General features: G+C 36.7%; 1 protein-coding gene across 4 annotated transcripts in view; it reads right to left on the bottom strand.

Annotated features, from left to right (window-relative positions):
• The window catches only part of BDP1 (B double prime 1, subunit of RNA polymerase III transcription initiation factor IIIB), a 92,225-nt gene that overhangs the window by 67,016 nt on the left and 8,530 nt on the right, over window positions 1-16,679 (bottom strand). For all 4 annotated transcript variants that reach the window (XM_029942403.1, XM_029942402.1, XM_029942404.1 and 1 more), the window contains exons 6-11: window positions 15,916-16,049; window positions 14,603-14,697; window positions 5,386-5,440; window positions 4,092-4,235; window positions 1,093-1,377; window positions 591-738 (exon numbers count right to left, since the gene is read on the bottom strand). In XM_029942403.1, coding sequence (XP_029798263.1) covers window positions 591-738; window positions 1,093-1,377; window positions 4,092-4,235; window positions 5,386-5,440; window positions 14,603-14,697; window positions 15,916-16,049 — 861 coding nt within the window. The remainder of the gene's footprint in view (window positions 1-590; window positions 739-1,092; window positions 1,378-4,091; window positions 4,236-5,385; window positions 5,441-14,602; window positions 14,698-15,915; window positions 16,050-16,679) is intronic.

Raw genomic sequence — 16,679 nt, 5'->3', positions numbered from 1 at the left:
AGCCCCGCGTCGGGCTCTGTGCTGACAACTAGCTCAGAGCCTGGAGCCTGCTTCAGATTCTGTGTCTCCCTCTCTCTCTGACCCTCCCCTGCTCGCGCTGTCTCTCTCTGTCTCTCAAAAATAAATAAAAGACATAAAAAAAAATTTTTTTAAAAATTATCAGTTTGCTAGGACAGAACATGTCACATGCCTTTTACCACATTTAAAAAAAAACAAACTCAGCAGGATATATCACATCCAAACTGATGAAAACCAAAATTAAAGAGAAAATTTTTTAAAAATTATAAACCCATGCAAACATTAACCAAAAGATAGCTGTAGCAAAGTAAGCTTCAGAACAAAGAATATCAGAATGATATTCACAAATGATAAAGGGTAATTTCACCAAGAAGATACAACAATCCTAGATATGCATGCACCTATTAAGAAAGCTTCAAAAGTCATGAAGAAAAGCAAACAGAACTCAAAAGAGCAACAGGCAAATTCGTGATTACAGTTGAGGATGTCACATTCCCAATCAGTAACTAACAGAGAATGTTACAGTAACTAACAGAAGATGTAGGCAAAGTCAGTAAAAGCATAGAAAATACCTTGATAAGAGGATAGGATCAGTTCTTTTCTCAACTTTTCCACTGGAGGACAAATCCACAATGTCATCTATGTTTTGTACGCAAGAAAGATTTTGTTCCTTATTGCCTTCATCTTCATTTATTTCAGGCCTTAAAGTCTGACCTTTATCTATAAATACAAAATGCATGTTATTCTTAAAAATGAAAACATCTGCTTTTTAAAGCACACAGGAATTTACATAAAACACTGTCTATTCCTAGAAATCATCAATCCATTCCACATTCAATTTCCAATATACAAGGCAGAAATCTTAATTTTAGAACATTAATGAAAATTTAGTCAACTCACAACTGTGTAAATTTTAACTGTGTTTTGAAGATCAGTCCAAATTTCCTGAGAAGACTATAGATTTAAGCGTTATTAATCGCTGCTACTCAGGAGTATTTAAATTATATACATCATATGACAGTACATTTCATCTAAAGATATTTTTGGGACTGTTAATATATGTAAGAATCTTACTTATGTATTTTTCTCCTTTAGAATGATCTAACTGAACAGTGGCATTTCCTGAAAGATTCTCTACTTCCTGTTTACCAACTTCATCCTGATTCTTTCTTCTTTTTTTCTTTTGATTTAGGTCTGGTTCTAATGCAATCTGTTCTGAATCCTGTTCCGATAAAGTTCGAGACTGCCCTTCTTCTTCAACCATCTGAGCATCCTTTCGAGACTGTTCTGTATCTGAAATTCTGCTGCTCAGAGACTCATCCGGATCATCATTTCTTCCTTCACCAGCAACTTTTTTTGCTTTGAAAATAAAAGATACTGTTATAAACATATAAATAACCTGCAGAAAAATTCTTTTAAGATGGAAAAGATAAATATTCACGAATGTCTGGGCAAAACTTTGAGGACAACTGAAAATGTCCAATTGAGAATGATTAAAGCTATAATACGTTTATGCTATAAAAATCCACACAACAAATAATAATGAGGTAGGCTTGCAAGTAGTAATGTAAAAGACTTCAAAAAATATTTTTGCACAAAAAACTCAAGTTGCAGTAGAACATACAGAGTATGATGTGATTTTTATTAAGCAAAAACAATTGCATATCCTCTAAGACACCCATACAGTTGAATAGGAGCGTTTACTAACAGTTATCCCTAGAAAACCTGGAGGACAATTTGATTTAAAGGCAGGGTAGGAAACAGAATTCACCAATTTATTTTCTCTCTCATTTGTTTTTCAATGAACACTCTTTAACCAATACTTTTAGGGGCACTGGGGTAGCTCACTGGATAAGCACACAATTCTTGATTTCAACTTAGGTCATGATCCCTGGGTTGTGGGATCAAGTCCTACTTCGGGTTCACTACTGAGCATAGAGCCTGCTTAAGATTTTCTCTCTCTCTCTCTCTCTCTCTCTCCCTCTGCTCCTCTCCCCTCTCCCCACTCATACTCTCTCCCCCCAATAAAAAAAATATATGTATTTTAAAACAATTTCTGGTGCCCTTTTAATGAAGACATATAAACAGTCAACTGCATCAAAAGATGAAAACAATATGTAAATTAAAAAAAAAAAAACACGAGAAATCACCATGGAGACATCAACCAAAAGCAAACTTAACTTCATGACCACTGTTCCTCAAGACATCTTCTATAAAAATATCTACTCTTTAAAAACAAAAAACTAATCTTAAAAAATAATAAATTTCAACATCATTTACTTTTGTTCAAAAAAAGTCAAAACAAGATTTTTACAACTGAGAACACTGGATTTTCTATCAGAATAATAATCAGCATTTTTTTAAATTCTGAGACTGGTAATAAAACAGCTAGAAGAGTTCTCATATTAAGACACAATGTGGGGGCTCAGTCAGTTAAGCATCCGACTTTGGCTCAGGTCATGATCTCATGGTTCGTGGGTTCGTGCCCCGTGTCAGGCTCTGTGCTGACAACCAGCTCAGAGCCTGGAGCCTGCTTCAGATTCTGTATCACCCTGTGTCTCTGACCCTCCCCTGTTCACGGTGTCCCTCTTTCTCTCTTAAAAATAAATAAAACATTAAAAAAAATTTTTTTAAGACACAATGCGGTATTTATGATATCACTTATAATAATCATGCTAATATATCTATTTCAAACTCCTAGGGCCATCTATAAGGTAAAAAATAATTTTAAAATGAAATAATTTTATAGTTACCAGTACTATTTTTTAAAAGGTAGAGACATCATGCTCCAGGAAGAGAAATGCTGGACTGCTCTACGCAGAAGAGAACTCAGTAGCAGGTAGGTCTCACGGCTACCCCTTGAAAGGCTGATTGAAAGGCCTGGCCCTTACGCTGTGTCTGGAAACGTAGGTTTGGGGAGAATCACACCAGCCTGACAAAATTGGTTCACTGTGCCTAAAACATTTGTACAAACAATATGGTTTATGCTGAACAACTGCTTTCATCTTGGGAGTTCCAAATTCTGATATGTGCCAGGCAGAGGGCATCTACATGACTAGCCTCCAATAAAAACCTTGGACATTGAGTTTCTAACAAGCTTTCCTGGTAGACAACTTCTTACCTATCTCATGAGAACTTGTTGCTATAGAAATGAAGCATGTCCTGCGTGACTCTAGGAGAGAGGACTCTTGTAAGCTTGTACCTGTATTTTGCACCTGGACTTTGAGACAGGTATATCCCCACTTTGCTAATCATGTTCCACAGCCTTTCCCTGTAACAAATCTCAGCTGTTGTAAAACCATACCCTGGATCTTGTGAGTCTCCTAGCAAATAATTCAACCTTGCAGTAGTCTTGCAGACCCCCAAAGCAGGCTCTCATGGCCCTAGGTCTGAGTCCTGCCTCTGTCACTACTTAAACTGTGAAACCTCAGGGAGATGTAACAAGATCTCCATGGCTGTTTCCAAGTGACTAAAACAAGTGAAAAGGGTCTGGGATATGAACGACCTAACATATAAAGTTCCCCATAGTTCCATGATCCTTTAAAGTACTTGTTTATAGCTAAACATTATCCTCCTAGATCAGAATTCAAATAATCAAGAAAATACGTGCCTAAAAATAGATATGCCTACATATACACAACTTTTACCTAGCACATATCAACACTAACCCTCAGAAATAAACTTGTGCTCAAACAATGCAATTCAATCACAAGCGAAAGATTCAGAGCTCTGTTTTTAAACATTAGAACTTTGTGCCAGATTTGTTTTACAAAGGAAAACTAAAGTAAGTAACCAACATGACACCCCCAAATTCCAGCACTCTTTTATCAGCTACAACTATGCTCTAGAAGCAAGAAAGATGTCAAATAGCCCAGCCATACAAATTATTAAATTTAAAAGGGAGTACTATTTTAGGCCAGATAACTGGAAGACTGAAAAAAAATCAATTCTCCCCAAATGGATGCCCTGATGATCTCAACTATCTGAACTATGCAGGAATGCTCAAAGACTTGAGGGACAATATTGCAAGTGTACCACTATTCAATAATAGAACACACGTTCTTTTATAATACCTTTTACATTCTTCCGTGGTTTAGAAGACTTCTTCTCCTTTGAATTCTGATTTTTAACAGATTTTTGTTTTCTTTTCTCTTCTTCAGCAAGAACTTTTTGAAGCAAATGAGCAAAAAAATCGAAGTCGAAAGGGCGCTTTTCCTCTGTTTAAAAAAAGAGAAAAAGAACATTCAAGTGTATATTTTAAAAAAAGAAAAAGATTTTTCCAGTTAAGTAGTATGACATCAAAAGCAAATGGGCTTATAAGGAGAATGGGTAACCAACTCTAGTTACTGTAGTACAGTCTCACAAAAGAAAACTGAGCAATAAATAGGAACAAGTTACATTAGTTAAAAAAAAACCCAACTATGTACTGATATAAGCAGTATAATGGGTAAATGTCAAAATGCTGACTCAAAGAAGGCAGACATAAGAGAGTACATGCTGTACGATTCCATGAATCAGAAGTTCTGGAACATGTAAAACTAACCTAAGGTGATTCAAATGAAAAGAGCCGTTGCCCGGCATCAGGAGGGTTGTGGAGACTGACTGGAAAGGGACACAGGGGCCTTTCAGGATCGATGAAAGTATCCCATATGTTGTTTTGGGTGGTGGTTACACAGGTATACCCTATATCAAAACTCTAACTATAAATTACACTGTCTGTAAATTACAAATCAACTTTTAGAAAAGCCTAGATGACTAATTCCTCAAAAGCCTCTCCATCACCAAATGTCCTCTCTTCATCAACCCTTTCACTATTTACTCTTCCAAATACCGGCAAAGAGGGAAGCAAATGAATACTGATCAGCACTACTCTCACTAAATACCCATCAATGTCATTACATCAGAGAGAGCCATGGGGGCACCGGGGTGGCTCAGTCGGTATAAGTGTCCAACTTCGACTCAGGTCATGACCTCACAGTTCAAGAGTGTGAGCCCTGCGATGGGCTCTGTGCTGACAGCTCAGAGCCTGGAGCCTGCTTCCAGTTCTGTGTCTCCCTCTCTCTGCCCTTCCCATGCTCACACCCTCTCTTCTCTCTCAAAAATAACTCCATATGTAACTATATATAACTCTCTATAACTTTTAGAACTCAGAACTCTGCTTACTTGCTTCTTGATGTTTTAGCTAACCCCTTGCCTACAGATCTGTTATCAGCTGCCAGACCTGCACTGCTGAAGAGAAAAATGTTCAGTCTCATTCTTCCTATGACAATAAAGAGAAAACACAAATCTAAAACACAGTGGAACCAAAGACTGGTCCTTTTTTAAGATCTCCAAGTGATATGTTATAAAAGAGGTCTTAATACTTACGGAAGGCTTTGTCTATTCTCCATCCATTTGTTTTCTCTTCACGTTTAAATTTATTCTGTTAACAAAAGAAAACAAAAACATATAGTAATTTTCTATTAAAAAAGTGAAGATTACAGTTAAAACTAAGTATTAAAATAAAACATCTGGGGTGCCTGGGTGGCTCAGTGAGTTGAGGGTCTGCCTCTTGATTTCAGCTCTGGTCATGATCCTAGGGTCGTGAGTCAGGCTTCACACTAAGTGTGGAGCCTGCTTGGGGGTCTGTCTGTCTCCCCCCCCCACCCCCAACCCCGACCCCTCCTCCCTGCTTGTGTATGCTCTCTCTCTAAAAAAAAATAAATACAACAAAATTCTTGTAACACATGATTCTCTTGTACATAACGTCTTTGTCAACAGGCAAGCTACTTAAACCTTCATCTTTTTAAAAATAGAGATGAAGATCTATACTGAGCTCCCTGAACCTCCTTATAATCAATAGCATAAATCAGCAATGGAAGCTACATTTACAGACGATAGAAAAACATTAATTTAAGTACCCTGGTAACAGATCAAACTGTAATCAATTAGGCTAACCAGTATTAACTCTTTAAAAACTAATATATTCATATGAAGTTAAACATCTATTATTATTATTCTGCTTTTTATTGCATGGAAGAGACACTGTAAAGAAACAAAGTTTTGAATCAGGCCAGGTTTATCTTTAGAAACTTCTTTATATTGGGACACCTGGGTGGCTCAGTCAGTTAAGTGTCCAACTTTGGCTCAGGTCATGATCTCATGGTTCATGACTTCAGGCCCTGCACGGGGCTCTCTGCTGTCAGCAAGGACCCATTTAGTCCTCTGTCCCCTTCTCTCTTTGCTCCTCCACTGCTTCCATGTGTGTGCACATGCTCTCTCTCAAAAATAAACCTTAAAAAAAAAGCCTTCTTTAAATTAAGGCACATTTCTTCACGCTTTTCTAAACACCAAAGATCAGTGTTCCCAGTTGCACGTCACATTACCTCCATTAAGACAGAGATGGTTAAAGTTTAAGGCTCAATCCATCCTAACAAAGGTCATTAGGAAGTCTGAAGTATATGCTTGTTTTTGAGATTATCTAATCATGCAATCACATTCTGGGAGAGGGAATAGTCACCAATCTCTCCCTTTTATAAATCAGTAATCTAAATGCTTTTATTGAAAATATAAAAATCAAACTTTTTATTGAAAAAAAAAAAGGAGAAAATCACAAAACCAAGAAGTGCTTCATGGCCCCTTGTTTCCTCTGAGGAAACCTAACCGTTCCTTTGATGGTTTAAAGGTCCACCGTGCCTTTCCTTACTGCTTACCGTTAAAGGGTGCCTACATCTCTAAACTCTTTCGGTTAGCCTTGCCCATATTTTAAAAACTTCATAAGACTTCAACATCTTTTTATCTATAGCTTTCCCTACTTTTCCAGTCTTTATTTTCTTCATAAAACTTATTACCAAATAAATAATGTTGAAGTTTTCAAGGATCATTATCTTTCTCCTATAAGGATCACATATTTTTTTAATTTTTTCATGTTTATTTATTTTTGAGACAGAAAGATAGAGCATGAGTGGGGGAGGGGCAGAGAGAGAGGGAGACACATAACCTGAAGCAGACTCCAGGTTCTGAGCTGTCAGCACAGAGCCCGATGCGAGGCTCAGACCCACAGACTATGATATCATGACCTGCGCTGAAGTCAGACACTCAACTGACTGAGCCACTCAGGTACCCCAAATTCATATTATCCTTTAAACATATCCTCAAAAATTACCTCAATTAAAATGAGAAATATAATCACTAAATCAACTATTCTAAGAAATGCCAAGAAGCTGTAGCATTACTCATTTCTAAAACAATACTATACCATATATTTTCTTAAATAGTTTATTGTCAAATTGGTTTCCATTCAACACCCAGTGCTCTTCCTCCATCACCACCACCTCTTTTCCCCCTCCCCCTTCCCCTTCAACCCTTAGTTCATTTTCAGCATTCAATAGTCTCTCAAGTTTTGCATCCCTCTCTCTCCCCAACTCTCTTGCCCTCTTCCCCTCCCCCTGGTCCTCCATTAGGTTTCTCCTGTTTTCCTATTAAATACTATACCATATTTTAACTAGCAACATAATTGAGAACCATTTAAAACATTTTTAAAGAAGGTAATGATACTCCTTGAACTTCTAGGCAGGAACTACTGCAAACTAAATTCCATGATTGTAAAATAAATCCTATAACATCCACCTCTGTCTGATAAAGTAACTGGCTAGAAGCTTGCTCAACATATCCAACCACACCAAAAGGAACTTTACCACTGAACAAAATAAATAAATCAACTATTTCAAACACTAGACAGCAGCAAGAGTAAAACTACAACTCTGCATTTCTGGAGAGAATGGAAAAACGTAAGATGTACCAATGTTCACTATGGCTCTCTCACTAGGCTAAATTTCCTAAACAAGAGAAGATAACGGCCAAAGACAGCAGAGCCCTAAAAGCTACAGAATATTTGGGAGTTGTAGAGAAAAGCTATATAAAGGGGAGTCTCAGAAGCCTAGTGGAAGTATTCCATGGGTCCTTAGTCTACATCTGGGTTCCAGATACCAACAGCATAAGGTCTAGTACAGAACAACTACTCCAGGAATGAGAGCAGAAGAAAGATACTAGAAGATACTTAACACAGTGAGGTGACAGAATTCTAGCCCTCACAAATTGAAAGACTTTGTTAACAGCCAAACATTTACTTTAGACACCAGGAAAGTCACCACTTAGAAATAAGGACCAGAGTGTTAAAGCAGGCTTTCTCAATGAGGGCTCTAACACGAGAGTTAAACTCTAATGCCCTAAAGCATTCACAACATGTAATGAATTACCATCTCTTCTGTGCATCTAGAATGGTACTATTATGGTGGTCCTTCGAGAACTTAGAAAACAGTAATTCCAATGATTTTCTACGATGCAGATAAAAAAACCTAGAAAAAAGACCAGTCTAGATTTGTCTTATTAACTGCGTTTTAGGATAAAACTTAACACTCTTTAAAAGAAACAAACTAACAAACATACTCTAGACACTAACAAACATATCATCCACAATGTTCATTGCTCAATTTAAAAAAAGACTCCATGGGGCACCTTGGGTGGTTCAGTAGGTTAAGCATCTGACTTCAGCTCGGTTCATGATCTCACAATTCCTGAGTTTGAGCCCCACGTCAGGCTCTGTGCTGACAGCTCAGAGCCTAGAGCCTACTTCACATTCTGTATCTTCCTCTCTCTCTGCCCCTCCCCTGGTCATACTCTGTCTCTCTCTCTCTCTCTCCCTCAAAAACAAACATTTAAAAAGAAATCTTTTTTTAAAACTCCGCAAGAGGTGTCTGGGCAGTTCAGTTGCTTAAGGGTTTTGGCCCAGGTCATTATCTCATGGCTCAGGAGTTTGAGCCCCATGTCAGGCTCTGTACTGACAGTGGAGAGCCTGCTTAGAATTCTCTCCCCCTATTCTCTCTGCCCCTCCCCCACAAGCACATGTGCATGCGCTCTCTCTCTCTCCAAATAAACTTAAAAAAACAAAACTCCACAAGTCATGAAAAAAGACAGAAAAATGTGATATACAAAGAAATAGATGGAGTCAATAGAAACAGATCTCAACATGCCCTACATGTTGAAACTGACAGACAAGAAAGTTAAAGCACATGTTATGTGTTCAATGATTTAAAGAAAAATACAGCATCAACAGATAGTTTCCTTTCTCCTGCTGAGATTTCTCTAAGAAAAATAACCAAGTAGAAATTACAGAAATGAAAAATATAACATGAGAAATGAAACATTCACTGAATGGGCTTATCTGCAGACTGAAGATAGCGGAAGACAGGGTGAACCTGTGAACACAGTAATGGAAACTAACCAAAGTGAAATAGAGAAAAAAGATCAGGAAAAAAAATGAACAGAGCTTTAAGTAACCTAAAGTACAATGTTATGTAGGCTAATACACATAAGTGGAGTCCAGAGGAAGAGAACAAAGTAGAAAAAATATTGAAAAGAAACTATCCATAGGAAACTCATAAGCCTACTGCTAAACACCAAAGTTAAAGAAAAAACTCTCGATAACAGATACAGAAAAGCACTTTATCACATACAGGGGAAGAAAACATAAATAAGACTGACTTATCATCAAAAACACTGGAGGCCAATGGACAAGAGAACGACAATTTAAAAAAAATTTTTTTAATGTTTTTTATTTATTTTTGAGAGACAGAAAGAGACAGTGCGAGCGGAGGAGGGGCAGAGAGAGAGGGAGACACAGAATCTGAAGCAGCTCCAGGCTCTGAGCTGTCAGCACAGAGCCCAACGCGGGGCTTGAACCCACAAACTGTGAGATCATGACCTGAGCCGAAGCCGGACGCTCAACCGACTGAGCCACCCAGGCGCCCCGAGAACGACAATTTTAAAACACTGAAAGGAAAACCTATCAAACTGTTTGCAATAAAACCCAAAAAAGTAAGCTAAAAAAGGTTTTCAGATAAATCAAAGTTACAGGAATTTTCAACAGTACATCTGCTATTCAACCTACAAAAAGAAATGAAAAGTATTGAAAATGGTGGCTAAATATAAGGCTAGTTTCTTTTTTCTACTTTTCTACTCAATTTCCTTTAAAGACAAAAGACTATAAGCTAAGGGCGCCAGGGTGGCTCAGTCGGTTAAGCATCCAACTTTGGTTCAGGTTATGATCTCATGGTTTGTGGGTTCGAGCTCCGCGTCGGGCTCTGTGCTGACAGCCTGTCTTTGGATTCTGTGTCTCCCTCTGTCTCTGACCCTCCCCTACTCATGCTCTCTCTTCTCTCTCTCTCCCTCTCTCTCTCTCAAAAATAAAGCATTAAAAAAAATTTTTTAAACACTATAAGCTAAAATAAGTCCAATGTAAAATCGGATTATAGTGTGTAAAAGTGAACTACATAATTGCACAAAGGATGAAGGGTTAATAGAATATACTTATAAGAGGTTATTACATATGGAGAATGAACTGTAAAGAGTAAACTGATACAATAAAGAAAATAAAGGGGTGCCTGGGTGGCTCAGTCAGTTAAGCGTCTGACTTCGGTTCAGGTCATGAGCTCGTGGTCCATGGGATCAAGCCCCACGTCAGGCTCTGTGCTGACAGCTCATAGCCTGGAGCCTGCTTCAGAGTCTGTCTCCTTCTCTCTCTGTCCTTTCCCTACTCATGCTCTCTCTGTCTCTCAAAAATAAATAAACATTAAAAAAAAAAGAAAATAAACTGGGGGGCCTGGGGGGCTCAGTCAGTTAAGCATCGGACTTTGGCTCAGGTCATGATCTCACAGTTCATGTGTTCAAGCCCCATGTCAGGCTCTGGGCTGATAGCTCAGAGCCTGGAGCCTGTTTCAGATTCTGTGTCTCCTTCTCTCTCTGCCCCTCCCCTGCTCATACTCTGTCTCTTTCTCTGTGTCTCGTAAAAATAAATAAAATGTTTAAAAAAAAAAGAAAAAAGAAGACCAGAGTTATTTGAATAACCGAAGAGAAGGCAAGAAACGAGGAATAAAAAACAGATGGGATAAGTGGAAAATAGTGAGGTGATAGACCCAGTCAAATCAGTTATTACATTAAAGGTAAATGAACTAAATTATTACATGGAAATGTGCAACAGACATTTTATCTATTTTTTTTAATCAAGGGTCAATGTAAGAATTCAATGAACATCTTCTCGTCTCTCTCAGAAATAGAACCTATAATAAAATTAAACTAAAAGAACCTATAATAAAATTAAACTGAAAGAGCGTTAGACTGTATAAATTGCTGCAACTACTATGGAATACAGTATGGATGTTGCTCAAAATTATTAAAAATAAAATTACCACATGATCTAGCAATTCTACTTCTGGATATTTACCTGAAGGAAACAGAATCATTATCTTGAAAAAATGTATGTATCCCCATGTTCACTGCCGCTTTATTCACTGCAGCCAAGACAACCTAAGTGTCCAGTGACAAATGAATAAAGAAAATATGGCACATATGTGTGTGTGTGTATATATATATGTGGGTACATATATATTATGCAGCCATAAAAAAGACATTTTTCCATTTGCAACATCATGAATGAACACTGAAAGCATTATACTAAGTGAAATAAATCGGAGAAAGACAAATGCTGTATAATCAATTCAACAACACACTAAAAGTGAGTGTACCCATTAAAAGAACTTCAGCACACAAGAATGTCAAAATAAATAAAAAACTGAACAATATAAACACAGAAACAGGCAAATCTACGATCATGTATGCAGATGTCAATTCTTCACTCCGTTAACTACTACAACTACACAGCACATCCAACGACAGAGTACACACTCATGTCAAGTGACCAGAAATACTGACCGAGTATAACATGTTTTTAAAATTAAATCTCACTACATTTCAGAAAGATTTAAAATTTTACAGCTTATATATTTGACATTCACAATGGAATTAACAACACAATACAATTAGAAGACAATAAAATATTCACCAATGTCCCAAATATTTGGAAATTAAACAACAGAAATAGAAGTAGAAAATATTTTTGAATAATAATGAAAGCAACCTATCAAAATTTATGAAATCCAGTTAACGCAGGGCTCAGATGAAAATGTTTACCTTTAAATGTCTAATTAAAAAAGATAAAGTACTTAAAATCAATGTTCAAAATTTTCATCTTAAGAAGAAAGAAATAATTAAAGGCAGAGTAAATAGAAGGAAATGTTGAAGAGTTAAAAAAAAAATGAAAATACACAGACAATTAAAAACTTATACTACAGGTTGATTCATTAGAAAGATTTGGGGAACTCAAAATACCCTTACCAAGACAAAGGAAAACATCAACTATCAATCAAAGAAGAATCTCCTATAAACATTAAAATGATTAGTAAACACCAAGAGAACTTCATGCCTATGAATTCAACATCAAAACTGACACAAGAAAAGACTGAGTATCTGAATATACCTATATGTATGTATTAAACAAATTGATCTTAAAATCCTTTCTGAAAGAGAATTACAGGTCCAAAGGTTTTCACTGTTGAATTCTATCAAACATTAAAGGAGAAATAATATTAATCTTAAATTCATTCAAATAAAAGAAAAAGAAACACTGTCCAACTCATTTTCTATGACCAGCATAATCTTGGTACCAAAACATAACAAAGACATTATAAGAAAGTTACAAAATATCCTCCATGGGGTGCCTTGGCGGCTGGGTCAGTTAAGTTTCTAACTCTTGGTTTCAGCTCAGATATGATCTCAGTCACGAGTTTCAGCCCTGCACCAGGCTCTTTGCTGACAGTGTAGAGCCTGCTTGGGATTCTCTCTGTCCCTTTCTCTGCCTCTCCTCTCTCTCTCAAAAATAATAAAAAAATAAACATTCAAAATATCCCTCATGAAAAGAAATCCTCAAGAGTGGCACCTGGGTGGCTCGGTCAGTTGAGCATCCAGTTTTGGCTGAAATCATGACCTCACGGTTCTTAAGTTCATTAGTTTGTCAAGCCTTCCATCCGGCTCGCTGCTGTCAGCGTAGAGCCTCCCTCAGATCCCTCATCACCTCTCTTCCGTCCCTTCCAGCTCATGTGCACACATTCACTCTCTCTCTCTCACGTTAAAAAATAAATCCTCAAGAAAATATGATAAAATCGAACATAAAGAATAATACAAGTTTGGTTCAATATTTGAAAACCAATATAATCACTAGTCCCGGGGCGCCTGGGTGGCTCAGTCGGTTAAACCTCCGACTTCGGCTCAGGTCAGATCTCACATTCATGGGTTCGAGCCCCGCATCAGGCTCTGTGCTGACAGGTAGCTCAGAGCCCGGAGCCTGCTTTCGGTTCTGTGTCTCCTTCTCTCTCTGCCCCTCCCCCTCTCATTCTCTGTCTCTCTCTGTATCAAAAATAAATAAAACATTAAAAAAAAATTAAAAAAAAATTCACTAGTCCCAAATTTTTACTTTTCTAAATTTTGCACAAAGATATGTTATGATCACACTAAATTTAGGGGAGTAGTCTCAACAATTTTTAAATATTTTTTCATGTTTATTTATTTTTGAGAGACAGAGAGAAACAGTGTGAGCAGGGGAAGGGCAGAGAGAGAAGAAGACACAGACTCTGAAGCAGGCTCCAGGCTCTGAGCTAGCTGTCAGCACAGAGCCCGACACAGGGCTCAAACTCATAAACCGCAAGATCATGACCGGAGCTAAAGCTGGACACTTAACCGACTGAGCCACCCAGGTGCCCCAGGATTCTAAACAATTTTTGAGAGAAATAGTCTACTGACAAATTTATCATTAATTACTCAGATCAGAGAGCTGCCCTAGACAATTTCTAGCCTTCATATACTTTAACATTTTGTTCTCCTTGTATCAAAGATCAACATTAGAAAAGGAATGTAAAAAACGTAAACAATTCGTCTTTTGCAAAAACAGAATAACCATTACTGTGTATAATGGTCCCCAGGTGATACACCATGCCTAGTGTAGCTCAAGAACAAAAAAAAATCTATCTTTCCTAATAGTTTAAGTAATGAATTAAAAAACCCATGGTTGAATAGAGAGCTCACTATAAATTGAAAACGCATGACACCCAAGACAGTGTGCATTCAAATGCACTCCACCCCAGGACACTTGTAACTAAGTTTCTCACAAAGGGAACAATAAAACAGAGACTACTCCTCATTCTGTTAGGCACAGTAAACACTAATTAACATCGCGGCTGTTGTTAATAGCGTCCCTGACTGTCTACAAAGTTAAGGTAGCCTAAGAGAGCAACTGTTAGATCAGATCATGAGAATATTTTAAAGTAGCATACCCCTCTTCATGTCTTCCTAAGAAATTTGGCACTACACTCTGTGGTCAAGCTACCCTTAATCCAAATGCATATTCTGATATATTTATTCTTCCCTCTTCATTACTTAACTCTTCTTTTATCTTAGATTCAATGGCTTTATGGGTACTCCTTAAAATCCATTCCAGAAGTGAGTAAGACATAAATAAGATAATACACTAAAGTTAAGGAGATTGTACTCAGATTAGAATTGAGTAATACTGCATTACTTTCTGAACTGTAAAAAGGGACACATGTACTCAAAACTAGTAGTAAATAAGGATGGACTGAGATTTAAACAAGTTAAAAAATATTAGTAATAATTTTTGATCCTTTTCCAATCAACAAATGTACTGGGTTTACTTTACCTTAATTTCTATCCTTGCTCTGTGAGGAAAAAGCTGTCCAATCATAGAAAAGTCAGTTCCTACCATGCTGATGGCTAAAAAAAACATATCTGTTTCTGTAAAAATAAAAGATTTAGAAAGAATGAAAATTAATACCAGTATTTCAGAAGAAAAAATCTTATATTAAGAATATATTTTGAGTTAAAATAAATTTGAGAGTATTTAATAGCCTTTCATTAAAGTTTGGGAAACATTTAGTCATCTGAAACAATCTCTCAACTTTTATACAGAAACATGATATAGGAAATTTATGTGCTCATACCCAAGGAGCTGAAATCAGGAGAAAGGGGAGAAGGTGAGGGAGAAGAGGAGGAGGAGGAAGGGGAAGGGCGAGGGGAAGAAGGAAACAGCATTCTGCCAATGGGTCTCAAAGTGTTCTTAAGAAACCTGTCAGTCCCAGCCACCATATCACTGCTTTAACGTAAGCGACTAAGATGTGCTAAGTAGTACGGGAAAGAAGGTAACAAAAAACACACAAGAAACTATTAATAGTAGCAACCTCAATAAAATAGGATTGGGGAAGTCAGAGGAGGGAATTATAGAATCTTTCTTATTGTCCTGTAGTACTCTGTTCTGTTTCATTTTCCCCCCAAAACAACTTGTATTATTTTTATAAGAATAAGCAATACCACCCAAAAGGTATTCTACGCTTCGGGTACCTGGGTGGCTCAGTCCGTTAAGTGACCAACTCTTTGATTTTGGCTCAGGTCATGATCTCATGGTTTCTGAGTTCAAGCTCTACATCAGGCTCCATGCTGACAGTGCAGAGCCGCCTTGGTACTCTCTCTCTCTCCCCCTATCTCCTTACCCTTTCCCTGCTTGATCTAAATAAATAAATAAATATATTTTTATTATATATAAATAAAAAATTTTGAAAAGTGTGATATGCTTTTTTTAACAGCAGCATTCCTACCCTTAGAAACTTTATTATATATACAATAGTATCTGAGGTAGAACACTATTATGAGTATTAGAAATATTTTTAATTTTACATAAAAATGATATTTTTTTATACAGGGATTTGACACAGAGGAATATTCCAGCCCAAATGACCATAAAGCTAATTCCTAAAAATATTACTAAGATAAAGCCAGAGATAGAGTTCCATGGTACTGGGAGGTAGGAGGGCAAAAGGGGGGAGAGGGCAGAGGGCAGGTTCCAATAAAATTATCTACAGGGAAAACAACATGGTCTGCATTTCATTTACTTACAAGAAATTAATTCACTTTATTTCAAATTAAGACCCCACACAATTTAAAATAAAAAGTAGTTACCTCTATTTGACCACGGTTTAGAATAATAGTTTTTCCTAAAGCTGGAGTACGTAGTTGTAGAACCACGCTCAAATATGGGGTCATTTTCCTCAACAACACAGGGGCCTTTGGTCCTTAAAACTTCTACAGTTAAACTGAAAGAGACATATTTTTAAATACATCCGCACTTAGAACAAGAAAAAATAAAAATGATATTTGAATAGTTATATTTTGAAATTTACCATGGGAGAATCATATCAAAAGTATAATACATATTTGAGGTATGCATATTTTCCAAGTATCTAATAATTTTCACTTAAAATGTGATTGCCAAGGAATAAAATTAAATGCCAACATTCTTCCAAAATCGTTAATAGCAATATAAAATTTACACATTATCTTTGGGCCACCAAAAAATTACTTATTTTACTGACTTCTGCATTTCTCCTATATTTAATACATATTTACTTTATCATGCTAAACCCAACAGAAGAAATATAAGCATCTTATGTTTATGTTCTACATTCCTATAAACAAAGCAGTTCAATGCTTTTAACTATCTAATGACCAGTAAAATAATCATCACAAAATAATGGAAAAAACACACAAAAACAATTACTAAAACTACTGCCATTTATGTTTAATGATCATAGAATTTTATATACTATAAAAAGATTTTTTTACTGAACTGTCAGATGACTTTCCATCCCTCTTTTATATTTACTTACTCATGAATTTATCTATTTTTAAAAAAACACACTTTGGACAAACAAATTCCACAATGC

This window comes from Suricata suricatta, chromosome 6 (genome assembly GCF_006229205.1).
Source record: "Suricata suricatta isolate VVHF042 chromosome 6, meerkat_22Aug2017_6uvM2_HiC, whole genome shotgun sequence".
Classification (NCBI taxonomy): Eukaryota; Metazoa; Chordata; class Mammalia; order Carnivora; family Herpestidae; genus Suricata; species Suricata suricatta.
The sequence above is the reverse complement of the archived record's forward strand: the minus strand, read 5'-3'. Positions and strand labels throughout refer to the sequence as shown.